The sequence below is a fragment of the Dama dama genome, chromosome 21, assembly GCF_033118175.1.
Source record: "Dama dama isolate Ldn47 chromosome 21, ASM3311817v1, whole genome shotgun sequence".
Lineage (NCBI taxonomy): Eukaryota > Metazoa > Chordata > Mammalia > Artiodactyla > Cervidae > Dama > Dama dama.
In genome coordinates this window covers 58,447,254-58,465,532 of record NC_083701.1, presented here as the reverse complement: position 1 = coordinate 58,465,532, position 18,279 = coordinate 58,447,254, and the positions used below count along the sequence as shown (strand labels likewise).

The 18,279-nt window shown below is 40.3% G+C and overlaps 1 protein-coding gene and 1 pseudogene across 1 annotated transcript in view; both read right to left on the bottom strand.

The window, feature by feature from the left end:
* The window catches only part of DPYS (dihydropyrimidinase), a 95,462-nt gene that overhangs the window by 43,438 nt on the left and 33,745 nt on the right, over positions 1–18,279 (bottom strand). Inside the window, exons 5-7 of the mRNA XM_061122856.1 lie at positions 4,701–4,857; positions 3,731–3,872; positions 644–786 (exon numbers count right to left, since the gene is read on the bottom strand). Coding sequence (XP_060978839.1) covers positions 644–786; positions 3,731–3,872; positions 4,701–4,857 — 442 coding nt within the window. The remainder of the gene's footprint in view (positions 1–643; positions 787–3,730; positions 3,873–4,700; positions 4,858–18,279) is intronic.
* LOC133042349 (ATP synthase F(0) complex subunit C2, mitochondrial-like) lies at positions 16,152–17,074 on the bottom strand (annotated as a pseudogene).

Here is an 18,279-nt window from a genome sequence, read left to right as displayed (position 1 = left end):
GAAAAACACAACCAGGATGCAGATGTTGTCTGCATCAACATCCTATCAAGAGAAATTAACAAAGCTTCAGCCTCTACCGAACGCTTTTCTGAGTTGGTAGAATTGGCCAAACCTGCAATACTAACATAGAATTATGGAAATTGGAAACAAAAAGCCGGCGTCTACTGGGAATGACAGGCTCAAGATGAACTCAGCTGGAAAATTTGGCTAACTAAAAGTGACATCCTTTGTGCTGGAATTTTTCTATCTGAAAGCTTGAAAAAGGCTATAATTATTTTCAGTTTTCAATGCAACCCTTTTTAAACTAAGCCTTTCCTTTTCTTCACGGCTCTGTACCTTTCCTCCCTGTGAACTCAGGCGCTTGCCAAGCACTGAATTGGGAAATTCATATTGGTTTTATACACATATGCATTTCCACAGAAGGTAAGCAACACAACTTTTGCATCTTCTATGCCAAGGAGAACAAAAGAATGTTTGTACAGTCAAATCTGTACCCTGTACATAGGCTCAGATTATAATACCTGAGCCTGCCTAAATAAATCACCTAAGAAGAAATGGCTGATTAAGGCCAATGAATAATTTCTTTGCAAGTTAGTGCTTTTTCTCCATGGAGAAGCCAAGTAATACAAAACCTTAGGCTTACCTTGTGGCTTTTGGGTCCCAAATCACAATGTCAGCATCTGAGCCCACAGCTATTCTTCCTTTTCTTGGATAGAGGTTAAAGATTTTAGCTGCGTTTGTGCTGGTAACTGCCACAAACCGGTTTTCATCCATCTTGCCACTGTGCTGTAAAGCAATTCAAGGAAGAAAATACATTTCTTTTTCTGATGAATCATAAAACACTAAAAATCTCCTATCAATGAAAGTAGGAGACTTGTATCTCTTAGAACCAAATAGAACCACACCTTATTTTGTATACTGTGAGACCAAACACATCTGTGAGTACTGATAAATCTTAAACAATCATAGTGACAATGATGGGGATGAATGAGGTTAAATATGGAAACCTGAAAGGAACTTTTCAAAAATCTATCAGCTTAACAAAACACCCGCACAAATTTTTCCCATTCTTCCCAGAATCACAGAGAAAAGAGCTAAATGTTGGTAACAGTACTTGCAGTTTTTTTACTTCCACCACCTACTACATTTATGATCTGGATTATTTATTGCAGACCTAAGATTTATAGATAAGATTTATAAGACAATCATGTAGATATTATATAGAATACTATAGAATTAAAATAAGATAGGCCTATAAGTCTGGTGACAACACTTTTAAAAAAGAAGCAAAATCAACTGAGAGGTTCAGTTTTTATACTACTAAAATCTATATGAATCAACAGTCATGGACAGTCTGCTGCAAGAGACTTTAATATGGACAAACTTCAGTGGGATGTGATCCCTCTAAAATGATTTTTTTTTTTAAATGTTGAGAGTTTATTCCTATACACACTTATATGGCAAGAGCATCCTTAAGGTCTATTTAATTATCAAAGGGTCTCTGCCTCAAAAATAAATAAATAAATAAAACTTTAGGAACCACATCCTGAAAGTAACATTCCCATAAATAAATCATCCTAAAATTTCAGAAAATAACATAGATTCCTGTATGTTATGAAGAAATCTCCGATCACTTTAGATCCACTTATACACTTTAAGATCGTGGCATCCGGTCCCATCACTTCATGGCAAATAGATGGGGAAACAGTGGAAACAGTGGCTGACTGTATTTTTTTTGGCTCCAAAATCACTGCAGATGGTAATTGCAGCCATGAAATTAAAGACACTACTCCTTGGAAGGAAAGTTATGACCAACCTAGACAGCATATTAAAAAGCAGAGACATTACTTTGCCAACAAAGGTCTGTCTAGTCAAGGCTACAGTTTTTCCAGTAGTCATGTATGGATGTGAGAGTTGGACTATAAAGAAGGCTGAGTGCAGAAGAATTGATGCTTTTGAACTGTGGTGTTGGAGAAGACTCTTGAGAGTCCCTTGGACTGCAAGGAGATCCAACCAGTCCATCCTAAAGGAGATCAGTCCCGGGTGTTCATTGGAAGGACTGATGCTGAAACTCCAATACTTTGGCCACCTCATGCGAAGAGCTGACTCACTGGAAAAGACCCTGATGCTGGGAAAAATTGAGGGCAAGAGGAGAAGGGGATGACAGAGGATGAGATGATTGGATGGCATCAACTGACTCAATGAACATGGGTTTGGGTGGACTCTGGGAGTTGGTGATGGACAGGGAGGCCTGGTGTGCTGCGGTTCATGGGGTTGCAAAGAGTCGGACACGACTGAGTGACTGAACTAACTAACTAATACACTTTATATATTATGAAAATCTGCTGTAATGAAGTTACTCATTGTAGTTAACACAAGTTCAAAGTGAAAGGTTGGACTGTTGTTATCAAGAAAGTCTAAGCAAGGAGAAAGAGAAGGAAAGCCGTCTGGGATGATTAGAGTTAAGGCAGAGGTAAAAGGGGGTGGAGAGGACAAATGGCAGAAGATAGGGCCGTAGAGATGTTTTGAAGATCCTTACATGTGAATGAATTTTTCAAATATCATCCAAGAAGTAATGCAGAAAATGAAAGGGTTTTAGGGAAGAAAGTAGCATGACTATACCCTGGTGTTTGAAATGCAATGGTGGTCCTAGAGTATAGGATAGATTGTAGCAGCCAGAGAGTGGAAACAGGGACACCAGCTGTGAGACTACCATGATGGTCCAAACAAGACATGGGACTCCAAGTAGTATGGTAGAGATGAAGGTGGAAATAAGGAGGCATTTGGAAATAAAATTGACAAGACCTGGTTAAAAAAAAAAAAAATTAGAGCTGGCAGTGAGTGGTATGTGCAAGGGATTCTGGGTGTAGATGTGATTATTCCTTTTCTTTTTTTAATTTTTTTGGCTGTATCATACTTAGCACGTGGAATCTCAGTTCCCTGACCAGGGATTGAACCCATACCCCCTATATCAGAAGCTCGGAGTCTTAACAACTAGATCACCAAGGAAGTTCAGACATGTGATTACTACATCGTTGAAGGGAGGGGTTCTGAAAGATGGATGAGAATGACATGCCAACGGGGACCTCAGGTCCCACTGAGCAAGTCTTCACTGCTGATCTTTACAACTACACTCGTCAGCTGCCTGGATAGGCTTATGTATGAACATTTAGCCATGTGATTATTCTTCATCTTCAGGTAGAAACTTTTAAACTGTGAAATTAAAAGAAAATCTCTGTGCTTTGGATTTATGATTTATGTGACCTCATACAGTAGCTTTTAAACCATAATATTAAAAAGTTCTTTAAAAGGGACATCTATATTTTTATATGAAAAAGAGGTACAAATGTAATTAAAAAAAAAAAAACCCTTCATGTCTTTTCAATCATTCCAAGTGTTTATATCAGTGACACATGAGGAACTGGGATTCACAAACATGGAAATCAGATAGAAGGGCTATTACATTTCAAAGACTTCAAGAATAATCCTCTTGGTACCCAATCTAAATTTATACTCTGGCACAAGGCATCCTCTAAATCATGTAGAGAAGTATTTTTCCTTATTATCTTGGGAGATGGCATGGTGTTGGTGATGTGGTAGTATTCTCAGTGGCCACTTTAGTGAAAATAATCAAGAAGCTTCTCATGAAGGCTTCTGGAACTTTGGTCCTAAAATAGACCAGATCCCGTTGAAGAATTCAGCAAAACAAACTGAATTCTGTGACACTCACCACGCCTTTTTCCCATATTATCGACATCCGGTCCTCAACACCATTCACTCCATTGGGAATCTTGGTAAAATCATCCTTCCCAAGAGCTTTCTGGCAGCTGTTGAAAGTACAGTTGTCAGACCCTGTTGTGGTTAGGTCATCGCTGTAAAAGAGACACACATGAGGGCAGAGGTGGGTGAGGAGATAGAAAATGTCAGGAGGAAACTACCATACCTTTCCCCGGTCTCCTGACCCCATTCTCAACTGAAAGTCAGAAGACCACAATGGAGAAGGAGCAGCGTTTCAAGGCTAGAAGGAAGTGGCAAGTGAGCTCTTGTACAGTCTGTTGTGAAAAGCTCTTTGTTAACTTGGATCTGAGTATCTGTGAATGGGGAATATCAGAATGTCCACGAATGGTATATTCCTCAACAAAAATGATCATAATGTCCCCCCTAGACCCCCATAAAAAACATATATAAATGGTCTGAATGGCCTTTCATGGGGATAACCTGCTCTGAGGGCAGGATTTTGCCTTTTACCTGTGGCTCTTCCCTAGATCATCATCTTTTGTATTCCTACCACAGGCATATCTGGATCCTGGGTTATATCAGCATGGAAAATGTTCAAGAATATTCTGTCTGATAAAAATTAGGCATACGGATGTGACGCGGCCCTAAGCAACAAGAGATAGGAAAGACAGCAACAACAAAAAAACCAAAGCAGAAGAAAACGTCAGGAAAAATGATCTGATTTCACTGTGGTCAGGAGAGATTTTAACACCACATCATAATGTGATTAAGCCAATGCCTTTTGGTCCCCAGATGCAGGACTCCCCAGGGCCTGTCAGGTCGAGTAGAACAGAGGACTAGGAGGTCAATGGAAGGTCCAGATGATATCACACGATCTCCTACACTCAAATCCTTCATGTTTTGAGACTTGAAAAACATCTTAATTTTGCAAAACATGTAACAATCATCTGCTAATTGATTACTTAGCCAACAGATTCATGAGGAAGTCAGGCGTTGAAGGGTCCGGTCTCAGGGGTGGACCCATAACATGGTGGGCGGCATGGAGCCATTCTCTATCCCAGTGGTGGGTGCCATCCGTGCCAAGACCTGCTGCGATGGGTTCTCCGTAGACCACCTTCCCTGGAAAGTTCAAAGGAAGTGATCAGTACCTCCATTTGCTCTTAGGAGAGCTGATTGGCAAACACCTAAGTATTAGTCTCTCTGTCCTAGCTAAACTATCATTTACCTTTGCCTTTCACCTCTCCAGTGGCTCTGGATTGAAAACTAAAATCTCCTATTTACTGAGCCTTTACTACGCTCCTGTCAATGTGCATTGCAGCTTGTGGTAAATGATTGTACCCACTCACTGCTACTAGGCTTGGCCTCACAACTTTGTTTGGCCAATTAAATATGAATAGAAGTGCTTGGAAGTGCTGCTTCCAAGCAGAAGCTATTAAAACCACGATGAGTCTTGCCTCTGTCATGAGACCAGTGGAAGCTGCTTCTTCAGGTGTGTCTCAGAATGAAGAGAATATGGAGCAGAGGCAGAGCCAACTGATGATGGACATGAGCATGAATGAAAAAGAGATCTCTGCTGCTGTAAGCTATTGATATTTTAGGTTAATTTGTTACTGGAGCATAACCTAGCAAAAGCTGGCTGATATATATGCCATTTTAATGGAATCTTCTCAAAAACCCTATCTAGAAAATGCTATTATTATCTCCATTAAAGGAAGAGTCTTGGGCGTATATTTAGAGAAAACTATAATTCGGAAGGATACATGCATTCCAATGTTCACTGCAGCGATATTAACTACATCCAAAGCATGGTAGCAGTATAAATGTCCACCGACAAATGAAAGAAGAAAGATGTGGTACATACATACAGTGGAACATTACTCAGCCATAGAAAAGAATGAAACAATGCCATTTGTAGATGATGATGATGATCTAGAGATGATCATACTAAGTGAAGTAAACAAGACAGAGAAAGACAAATAGCACATGATGTTGCTTCTATGCAGACTCTTCAGAAAAAATATACAAATGAACTTGTTTATGAAACAGAAATAGACCCACAGACATAGAAAGCTTACAGGTTACCAAAGGAGAAGCAGGGGGAGGGATACATTAGGAGTTTAGGATTAACAAATACATACTACCATTGGGTTAGCCAAAAGATTCATTCAGGTTTTCCCTAACATCTTATGGAAAAACCCGAATGAACCTTTTGGCCAACCCAATATATATAAAAAAATACATAAACATCAAGGACCTACTGTATAACACAGGGAACTATACTTAATATTTTATAATAACCTAGAAGGGAAAAGAACCTGAAAAGGAATATACATACATACATACATATATATATATATGACTAAATTACTTTGCTGAACACCTGAAACTAACACAATATTGTAAATCAACTGTATTTCAATAAATAAATAAATTTTAAAAGGCAAGGCTAAGGCTTATAGGCTTAAACTCTATGCAGTTAAATTACACTTAACACAAATGGGGGGAGGACGTAGGATCTGAATCCAGGCATTTTGATCCCATCAGTCCTAACCTAACTACACCACTCTGATGATAATGATGACATAGAGCCCAACCACAAATAAATTCATCATCTTTTCGCACTCTTAAGGTAAAAAACCTCCTCCAAAAGTGCATGTTAAATAAAAGAACACTCAGATAATAAAATTGTAGCCAGAAATGCATATTTATAAAATCATGCAAATGAGACTATCAAAAGCACACAATGTTAGGGAAGTTAATAGCACGTAGTGAATTTAAATTTAAAATCAGGAGCCTATCTCTGATTAGCGTTTGTCAGCACTGTAATAGATTCACTGGCATCCACCTGATCACATCCAAGCTCTCTTGAAGGAGAATAAACAGAAGAAAGAGGCTGGCATCTCAGTTACTTCACTCTGGCTAACCAGATGCCAGACCTTAGTTAAAACCCTGATATACAACTGAAATCCACTGATTTCCGCAGAGCGTTCTGACAGTGGATGGCCACCAGCTGCCCGAGTTGTGCTGAATTGGGACGTAGCAGCCTATTATCACACAGCTCATTTCTCCTCCAAACAAGCCATTTTCCTCCAGTGAGCCTAGGAATTTGAAAAACCCTGAAAGCAAAGCTACTTGAAGCCTAACCGACTTTGCCTCTTAACTAACACAGTATCAAACCACGGTCAATGAAATTTATCCTCCAAGAACTTTTTGTTGTTTAGTTGCTAAGTCATGTCCGACTCTCTCGCAACCCCATGTACTGTAGCCTGCCAGGCTCCTGTCTACATGGAATTCTCAAGGCAAAAATACTGGAGCGGGTTGCCATTTCCTTCTCCAGGGGATCTTCCTGAACCAGGGATCGAACCCAAATCTCCCGTGTCTCCTGCACTGCACTGCAGGCAGATTCTTTACTGCCACTGGGGAAGCCCCAGACTAAGAGGAAATGCACTCTTTATTGGAGAGATAACAGGACAGACACGGTATTTTATTTGCAGGTACAAAGAGACCTTCCTAGTCCAAGAGAACTCTTTACGGATAGTTTAGACAATGAGAAACTCAGATACTTGATCTGCAATAACTTTACAAGTTGCCAACTCAGGATTTTTCATGGTGCTTCATCACAGACGAAAGATTCTTATCACACGTTCTATTTGATCATTTGGCCCATCAAGGGGGTATGGGAATATAGTTCCAAAAGTTCTACAATTTTAATAGCTCTCTGGAAAAATTAAAAGTGTCAGCATCTACCAGGAGTCTGCCAGAGTCGTTTTGAAACCAGATGACAGGCAATTTCCTTGGAAGGGCTTAGCACCTTTAAAATGTGATGTGCCACTTTACAAACTCTCCATTAATAGGGCTATTTTCAACTGACTCCCCGTTAAGTATCTGTAAATAGTTAAAAAAAAGTAAAAATTCTTAACTACTCTTTCCTGTATTTCACAATGCTTCTAAGACACTTTCAAAAGACTAAACAGCAGGAAAGCAATGACAAGAAAACAAGGGGCCTAGATAATCTATAAATTGAAGAATTAAACTAGATAATTCAGCATAATGGTGGGTTCTGTTATTTGGGGGCCAAAAATAAAGTAGTAGTAAAAAATATAACTTATGTATAGCACTCTGGAGTTTGCAGATGTAGCTTCAAGATCATATATCTTATTTGACCTTCATGGAAACCCAAACACTGGTTTGACAGATAAAGAAACACATTCAGGACTTCCCTGGCAGCCCAGTGTTTCCAATGCAGGGGGTACAGGTTCAGTCCTTGGTCAGGGAGCTAAGATTCCACATGAGTCATGGCCAAAAAACCAAAACATAAAGCAGAAGTAATATTGTAACAAATTTAATAAAGACTTTAAAAATAGACCACATAAAACTTGAAAAAAAAGAAACTGACCCCCTATAAGACTAATTTGTCCATGACACAGGAGTAGTAAGTGGTCCATGAGAATTATAGAACCCTAGTACACTGATAACATACTACACATAGGCACTATGTTAGTAGGGAAAAGCATTATTTTTCATTTCTTGGTAAAGAGCATATATTTTCAAAAGTCAACCATAAGATCTGTGGACTTGGTTAAGCAATTTTCCAATTTCACTTACTGGTTTGATTTACTATACTTAACAGGTTGGTAATGAAAAGTCTTAGATCTGTTCTCTCTTGATTATATTCAAGACCAGATGGTTTCAACAACCCTTGGGAGATAGTACATCTCCATCATTAATGTCCTCCCACAAGTTTCACAGTATGTTGTACCCTGCCTCCCCATGCATGTTCTCTCCTTCTTTCTCCATCCTTTGGCTCAAAACCAACAAAGAATCTGCACTTATGATGCAATCTTCCAGTTGAAGGAGTTCTGCTCTCTGAGAGATTCTTAAGATTTCTAAATAATGAAACATGTCAAATCAACCCAAACTGCCCCCATCCCTGACCACACAACCCTAATAAAATAACTGTTTATTAAATGAAAGTGAGAGAGCAGACATTAACATCTTGTCTGCATTTGGGAGCTGCATTTAATCAACTCACAGCATCTTTTAGAAAAGGTTGAAAGATGCAGAAAAGTTGGCATAGGTGCCCAAGAGTGGAAGCACTGGTTACTAAACAGAAGACCAAACACTCTCATGAAAAAAAAATTTCCCAGCTTGAAAGACAGAGTAGAACCTTACTGGACTTCAGATTCAAAACATTACACTTACAAAGAAAAAAAAATTGAGAAGGAAAATACACAGAAGGGGTATAATAAAGTAGATCACACAGATTTAGATCCAAATTCTGATTTTGTTCATTTTAGTTGGTGACCTTGTGCAAGATGAGCCTCAGTTTTGCTCATCTGCAAAATGGGATTGTAGTGTCCCTCTAGTGTGGCAGTTTGGGTGAGGATCAAATAAATTAACATATATGAAAGTACTTAGCATCTTCCTGGGATCCTGGAATCACTTCATGTTATAAGCTGAATCGTGTCCCTTGTCAAAATCCACACGTTAAAGTCCTAACCCCCAGTATCTCGGAATGTGACTGTATTTGGAGATAATGATGCTTTAAAGAGCTGATTAGGTTAAAATGAGGTCGTTAGAAGTGAGCACTCATTTAATAAGAATGGGTTTTTGTGAGAAGAGGATATATGGACACAGACACACCGAGGGAAGGCAGTGTGAAGACACAGGGGAGAGACCCGCATTCCAAGCCAAGGAGCGGGGTCTGGAACACATCCTTCCTTCAGTGACCGCAGAAGGGACCAACATTGCCAACACGTAGGTCTTAAACTTCCAGCCTTCAGAACTGTAAGGAAATTAATTTCTGTTGTTTAAGCCGCCCAGTCTGTGGTACTTTATTGCAGCAGCAAACATTAGTTTTCTTATGGTCAATTCTCTCTCTCTTTTTAAATGTTTTAAACTGGGCAGTCTTGAATTGGTTTGCAAATAGACATAAGGTAAATCACCATGTTCTAAATTTAAAGGACAAGGAGGGTTCAGATGTTCACACAGAGGAAAGAATAAAGGAAGTCTGAGATTCAAACCCACCTTGGCTCAGGCACACATCCATCTTTTCTTAGGGAAAGCACTGGTTCCCAAGCATCAGCTCATTGTACTTGTGTAAGTGAAATTCGGTTCACTCTACTCACCAACAAGCAGGGAACAGCATGAACACACGGCAGAGAGAGGCCTCTGTGTGGCCCTCCCTCCCCCTCAGTCCCAAACACAAGAGGAACACGTGAGGAGGGGAAGGTAGAATTTAAATAAAATGGAAAATGGGACATCTAAACCTCTCTGGAAGAGAAGTTTATATTTTATAGCAATAAGCCTGAAAAATAAAGCTTTCTACCAATGTGAAACCAAAATCAAATCAAACGAACAACCAAAAAACTCAACCATAATGTAGCCCAGTTCACAGAAAGTTGCTTGAGAATCAAAATTATCTTAATCATCTTTGCAAATTCAATGCCAAGAGCAGTGCCAAGCATATATTAGGTATCCAATAACTTCACTTTTTATGAAGTATAAACAAAACATTTTATTAAAAAGTTCAAGTGAGAGTCATATTTATACCCAAAAGACATGAATACAGATGTAAAACAGAATTAAGCTTTATTAAGACAAATTGACACGTTATATAGAGAAATTAGTATTGAAAATTTCAGTCATTAATTGGTAAAAAAATTATAACAGATATACACCAAAGAGAGCATCAAGTAAGTTGCAGAGAGAAATCACCACCATTCTAAACAAAGCACAAGAAAAATACTGAATTCATGTGCATCCGTGTTCTACTGGGAGGTGGGAAGGAGAGGTGAACAATAATTTTTAAACACTATTAACAATCCCATATGTCAATATGTGGCAAAAAAAGGAACATGGATAACCAAAGCTACTCAAACCAAAGTAAAAAGTACCTCTGTCATTGAAGCAAATGACATATGGACAAAAGAGTGAACAGTGAATGAAAGAGATCTGAGAGTAGGCAGATGGGAACTTCTATACGAGGTACAATTTCAGCAGGTTCACCCAACTTTTTACTGGAGGTATGGAGCAACGGAGGGGGACTCTGCTTCTGGAAGAAAAGGATAACACTCTAGGGACAGCCTTCTGACTCCCTTGCCTCATTTTTTGCACTAGTGGATGGGAGCTAGCCTAGATCTACTTGCTCAACTTGGATTGAGACTTGAAATAAACACAAAATTGAAATTCCTTGCCAACTGTCAAAGGTAACTCAAGCTTTCAATGGCTTGCATGGGGAAGCTTTATTCTTTTTCCTATAACCTGCTTTTCACTTTTTATTGCAGGTGCTGAGTCCTAAAAGGAAATATCAAGGTATGAACAAGGGGAAATGTCAGGCTTTGAATGAAAGTTAATTCACTGAACATGTATTCCCCTCTCTTCCTTTCCAGCTCACATCAAATGCTGGTAAAGATGTACAACAGATGAACAAAATCCAGAGCTGTGCTGAGAACAAAAGAGGGACCATGGCTGACCAGAGGTCGTGACAGACTGTAGGAAGACAGAAAGCAGACGGGATTGCAGTGCTTATAACGGCAGGTAGTGGCACCAACAGCCTGAACTCAAAGGAGCAGAAGGGTCATGACGGACATTCTTCCTGGGGTGGGGAGGGCAGTGAGCGTGCGGAAGGGGATGAGATGGGGCCGTTGGCCCCCATCCACACCTCTGCCCGGGGAACTAAGCTTCCTAAAAGGTGCTGGTGCTCCAGAGTGAAGCACCTGAAACCGAAGCTCACCAGTGACCATGCCCCATTTACACTCACAAAGCTCATAGTCTCATTGCTGGTGCTCTCATTTGGGGACAGAGTTTGCTCAACAGCGGAGGAAGTCCACACCAGCTCCCTGCTCTATCACCTGGACTGTCCACTCATGAACACGGACAGCCCAGGATCACCAGATACTTAAAGAAGAAAAAAACAACATAAAAAGAAAGGCCAAGATGTTAAAAAAAAAAAAAAACAAAAACACACACACACATTGAAAAATGGACTCAGTAAGAAACAGAAATCATCCAGGAAAAAGTGCTAAGTTACTCAGTCTTGTCTGGCTCTTAGTGACCCCATGGCCTGTAGCCCGCCAGGCTCCTCTGTCCACAGGGATTCTCTAGGCAAGAATACTGGAGTGGGTTGCCATGCCCTCCTTCACGGGATCTTTCCGACCCAGGGATCGAACCCATGTCTCTCATGTCTCCAGCCCTGGCAGGTGGCTTCTTTACTACTAGCACCACCTGGGAAGCCCAATTATAGAGCCAGCTACAAATGCTGGAACTCCCGTCCATGTAAAGAAATAACGGAACTGATAGAAGTCAGGAGGAGACAGAGAAGGTAATACTGGGCCTCTCAGTTTCTTTTCAACATAGTAGGTAATAAAGAGATCCCACACAAAAAATTAGCCAAAACACATAAATTTAAGAAATATTATTTGAAGTGACATTTACTACTAACAAAACTCAGGAGGCGAGAGGTAAGATTTATGTAAGTTAGACTGCTCCTTTTCAACCACTCAGAATCAAGTGATACTGTCAAAAATTTTTAAGTCACTACTTACAAATTTAAGGTTTAGAATTTTGGAGGAAACCAACAACAACAACAACAAAAAATAGATGTGGTTAAAAATTTCTAGTTCCAAGACTGAGCTGAGAGAGAGAATGCTTACTTCTGACTTAATACATTCTTCATTATTTCCATTTCTGGCATTTTTTTTCTTTTAACAATGATAAATAACAGAATGATAATAATATTTTAAACATGTTTTTAAAAATGTAAGGCCAATAAACAAAACCAATTAAATATAAACTTGACATCTGCATTTCCCAATACTGTAAACTAATTTCTTCTTGAACAGAGTAAAGAGTAATAAAAAATGTGGACTTTGGGGTTGAACAGACTTGAATCCCAGCTTTAGCACTTACTAGTAAAGTGAACTTGGGCTTAATTTACCAAACTTTCCCAGTCCTCAATTTCATCAATCACAAAACAGTGATAAAATTTTGCCTGAAGCATTGTTATGACAATTTGAAAAGATAACGTATGTTAAAGTGTATTAATGAGATAATATATGATAAAACTTGAAACAAGATATATTGAAATATGTGCCAAGCGCTTATTAAGCACTCAGCAAAGTTGGTTGTTATAATCGTTAACCCTCAGGTTGCTTTCTTCTGGGTATATAGTTGGCAATGTAACAATACAATCCAACATGATGAGAGTGTTGTATTTCTAGGCAACTACAATAGAGACAATTAATAACTGGATCTCTTTCGTGCCTCCGGGAGCAATGATTCTCACATTTAATATGCATATGAATCACCTGGGGTTCTAGTTATAAGGGCACATTCCAACTCAGTGCGTCTGGTATGAGGTCCAAGGATCTGCATCTCTAACGAGCTCTCAGGGGATGTCAATGCAGTGTTCCAGGGACCACACTCTGAGTGGCAAGGCCCTGGATGACAGAATGGGCTGGCAAAAGGATTTACTGATAGGAGATCTTCATATTACAAATTTGTAAGGCTGAATCATTCCTTTTTTAAAAAAGATAATGATGAATAGATGTGTATTGCTCTTTTACATTCAGAAATTATGTGAGATTACCCTACTTATTTAACTTACATGCAGAGTTAAATGCGCTGGGCTGGAGGAAGCACAAGCTGGAATTAAGATTGCCGGGAGAAATATCAACAAGCTCAGATAGGCAGATGACACCACCCTTATGGCAGAAAGTGAAGAACTAAAGAGCCTCTTGATGAAAGTGAAAGAGGAGAGTGAAAAAGTTGGCTTAAAGCTCAACATTCAGAAAACTAAGATCATGGCATCTGGTCCCATCACTTCATGAGAAATAGATGGGGAAACAGTGGAAACAGTGATTGACTTTATTTATTTATTTTTTTTTGGCTCCAAAATCACTGCAGATGGTGATTGCAGCCATGAAATTAAAAGATGCTTACTCCTTGGAAGGAAAGTTATGACCAACCTAGACAGCATATTAAAAAGCAGAGACATTACTTTGCAAACAAAAGTCTGTCTAGTCAAGCCTATCATTTTTCCAGTGGTCATGTATGGATGTGAGAGTTGGACTGTAAAGAAAGCTGAGCACCGAAGAATTGATGCTTTTGAACTGTGGTGTTGGAGAAGACGCTTGAGAGTCCCTTGGACTGCAAGGAGATCCAACCAGTCCATCCTAAAGGAGATTAGTCCTGGGTGTTCATCGGAAGGACTGATGTTGAAGCTGAAACTCCAATACTTTGGCCACCTCATGTGAAGAGCTGACTCATTGGGAAAGATCCTGATATTGGAAAAGATTGAGGGCAGGAGGAGAAGGGGACGACAGAGGATGAGACGGTTGGATGGCATCACTGACTCAATGGACATGGGTTTGTGTGGACTCTGGAAGTTGGTGATGGACAGGGAGGCCTGGCGTGCTGTGGTTCATGAGGTTGCAAAGAGTCGGACACAACTGAGCGACTGAACTGAATGAGGACGGAGTAAATGAATCTACTGTAAAAGGTCACTATGTCCACCAGCTCTTGTCACTCTGTACTCCCCATGGATCTGCCCTCGGATTGGCTGACGCGGTCACCATGTGAATGGTTTGACACCGCTTGGTCACCTGTGAGAGGTCACATGCCAGTGATGGAATAATCTCTCATGCTGGTTTATTCTAGACTTCTGCTGGCCCTGACAATTGCATGTTGGAGTATCTTCATAAGTGTTATTACAGTACGTCTGACTCAACTAGAGCATTTGGGTTGAGATTTTAAGTATTTCATACTTATAACCACCTTGCAAAGGGATTTAGCAATATCCAAAAAGTATTTGAACTAGCAGTCCCGTTTCTAGTGAGGTTACCCTTTTATGGGAGATGGAATAATGGTGCCCCAAAGATATCCATGACCTAATCTCTACAACCTGTGAGTATTTTACCTACATAGCAGAGAGACTTCAAAGATCTTAAAGATCTTCAGATAGGGAGATTATCCTGGATTAAATAGGTGGATTCAATATAATCCAAGGATCCTTAAAGAGAGATCAGAACAAAGGAATGTTCTCCACCCACCACAGCTGGCTATGAAGAAGAGGCAGGGAGATAGGAACCAAGGAATGTAGGTGGTCTCTAGAAGCGAGAGAAGGAAGGGCATTTCCCTTGGAGCCTCCGGAAGGAATATAGCCCTCTGACACCTTGGTTTCAGCCCAGTATTACCTTTTTCAGACTTCCACCCTCCAGAACTATATGATAATAAATTTACATTGCTGTAAGCCATTACCTTTGCTGTAATGCGTTACAGCAGTAATAGAAGACTACTATACCTTCCACATATATGAAATAACATATGCATAAGGCCGTCACTGTGGTTTTATCTGTAACAGCTAATAATTGGAAACAACTCAAATATCCATCATTAGAGACTAGTTCAAAAATATAGTGGGATGCTTTGCACCTGTGAAAAAGACTGAGGAAGCTCTCTATATCTAATATGAGCTGAGCTTCAGGACATATTTTCAAGTAGGAAAAAAAGATAGAGAACACTATGTATTTTACCTTTCAAGTAGGAGAAAAAGAAAAATAAGACATGTATGTTCTTTTTCCAAAAAAAAAAAAACCCCAAAACCAAAAAACACTACAAGGGTAGCCCAGAAATAAGTTAATGAAATAATTAACTATGGGATGTGGGATGAAGCAGCTAGGAAGGAAGCAAGACATCTCTGAGAATACATCTTTTAATGTATCACTTTGACTTTTGGACCAGGTAAACGTTTTATATATTCAAATTATAAAATTATATTTTAGATAATATTAAGATATTCATAATTAATTTTAATAATTTTCTACCTATGATTTACATTCTAAAATCTTTCCTAGACTTATTCTGCTGCTAATGGAATTCTATCCCAAATCAAAATAAATACTCAGGATCCAGAAACTGTTTCCTGACAGAACGGTCAAAATCATAGACTGCTGGTGGGTTAAGATTGACCATTTCTGCTGACTTTGCTGTTTCTTAAATCATATTTTTACATTACAGACCTCACTGACAGGCTATAGGACCTGGTACACTACTTAACCAAAAAATAGAGAAAACCAATTTCATAGAGCTAGCAACAGCGCCATCTGGTGGCAAAATTTAAAGCTATAACAATTAATAAAATTGAAGTAAAGGTTCTTTTTGTTTTTTTATTTTTTTTTTATTTTTTTTGGTAAAGGTTCTTTCTGAAGTGCTGTGTTCTTTAATGTTGAAGTTATATATGGCAGAAAAAAGCAACCAGAAATGGCTGGTACTGAGATCTTTTTTTCTTATGAATACAAGATTTATTTGTCTTTCTTCTTTCAAGCCCCGAGCCAGCCATTTCCCCCAGGTTGCCTGGAGAAGTACAGAAGGAGACATGAGAGAAAGAACTATGGGAGGTGGAAATGGCTCCTTCACAAGGCGAAGAGGATGACAAAGGCCACCATCAGGCAAAAAGAGCCCCATGGCCTCAGAGAGGGCAAAGCCCAGAATGGCGTAGAAGAGCTGCTGCTTTAGAGAAGGGTCCCTCCCATAACCAGTGATGAGGCTCCCAAAGGAAAGCAGAAAGTGTGAGTTGCTCAGTCGTGTCCAACTCTTTGCAACCCCATGGACTGCAGCCCACCAGGCTCCTCTGTCCATGGAATTCTCCAGGCAAGAATACTGGAGTGGGTTCCTATTCCCTTCTCCAGGGGATCTTCCTGACCTGGGATCGAACCCGGGTCTCTGGCATTGCAGGCAGATTCTTTACCATCTGAGCCCCCAGGGAAGCCCGAGACTCCCAAACACAGTCCTAATTCCAGGCCTGGAGCCAGCCACCCCTGCTGTGGCAGCCCCAGCTGCAATGAACTTGACCACTGTGTCAATGTCCCTTGAAAGGGCACTGGTCTGGAAGCTGTGGCTAGGAACAAATGAAGTGGTCAGGGAACGTGGGGCTGCCGAGCTACTGAGGCCTTCAGCTGTCAGCGTCGCCGGCCTTTTTGGTACCACTGCAGACAGTGACCGGCTCAACAGTGGAGAGGTCCTCCTGACCCGGGAGGGCGTGCCTGCCTGCTAAGGCGCTTCAGTCGTGTCCGACACTTTGCAAGCTTATGGACTGTAGCCACCAGGCCCCTCTGTCCACATCCACAGGATTCTCCAGGTAAGAATACTGGAGCGGGTTGCCATTTCCTCTTCCAGGGGATCTTCCCGACCCAGGGATCGAACCCCCGTCTCCTGGGTCTCCTGCACTAGCAGGTGGGTTCTTTACCGCTAGCGCCACTTGGGAAGCTGATCAAGGAGGGAGAGTGGAGACAAACTTGGCACAAGTGTACATTTTCAGGGGATGAAGGGCTGTTTCAGGAGAGCTGCTCCCAGTGCAGAGAAGACAGAGAGGGGTGGGCTGGTAGTCAGATCTTATCAATTCCTGTGTAAAACTGAAGTTACTCTTAATTTGATATATTACATTTAAAAATGCATTTAGCTTGCCCAAAATTCTTACTGAAATTCAAGCAATAAGAAGTAATGTTGAAAAAATTTATCCTAGTGTCTGTTATGGACATGCCAAATCTATTTTCATAGTTTTAAAATCTATATTATAAAAATGCAGCCAGGAGGAGTTACACAAATCTTTCTGGTTATCTGGTTTCCTAAAAGTGAGAGAAACCACAACCATCTCCCAGGAGCATCTAAAGTGTTGAATAAAATACACCTTATTTGTTTTTCATCTTTCCTTTCCCAGTACTGGCCAATGAATGTAATTATTTCCTTCCTTAAGTCTCACCAAAAGCAGATTTTCTCTTTCTTTTTAGATGATTACATAAGACCTGGGTTTGATTCCTGGGTTGGGAAGATCCCCTGGAGAAGGAAATGGCAACCCACTCCAGCATTCTCGCCTGGAGAATCCCATGGACAGAGGAGCTTGACAGGTTACAGTCCACGGGATCGCAATAGTCAGATACGACTTAGTGACTCAACCACCACCACCACCACATATTAAATTAAACTATAGAAGAGAGGCAATTAAACAATTTGGAGTAAAAATATCTTTGTTCAAAAAATCTTAAAATAATTATCATAAAAACACTATTTGGATGATTATTTCCTTTGTGCCAATGCCTAAGTTGCTATGAGACAAATTAATTTGGTTCAAAAGAAATGTATTGAGCACCTACTATGTGCCCTGCATGACCCTGATTCAGGTATTGGAAGGGCTAATGGAGGTGCCTAAGAGACAGGGAAGTTTCTTTGAAGTTCACTAGAAAACTGGTCTGACTCTGTGCAACCCTATAGGCTGTAGCCTACCAGGCTCCTCTGTCCTTGGGATTCTCCAGGCAAGAATACTGGAGTGGGTTGCCATGTCCTCCTCCAGGGCATATTCCCAGCCCAGGGATGGAACCCACGTCTCATATATCTCCTGCATTGGCAGGTGGGTTCTTTACCACTAGCGCCACCTAGGAAGCCCTAGAGAACTGGTAGTTAGTGGTGTGAAGGTTGGGGCTTGTGACTGAAGGAGGGCAAAAACAGACAGACCTGTGTAAGACTGGGGGAAAACAGAAAGGATGC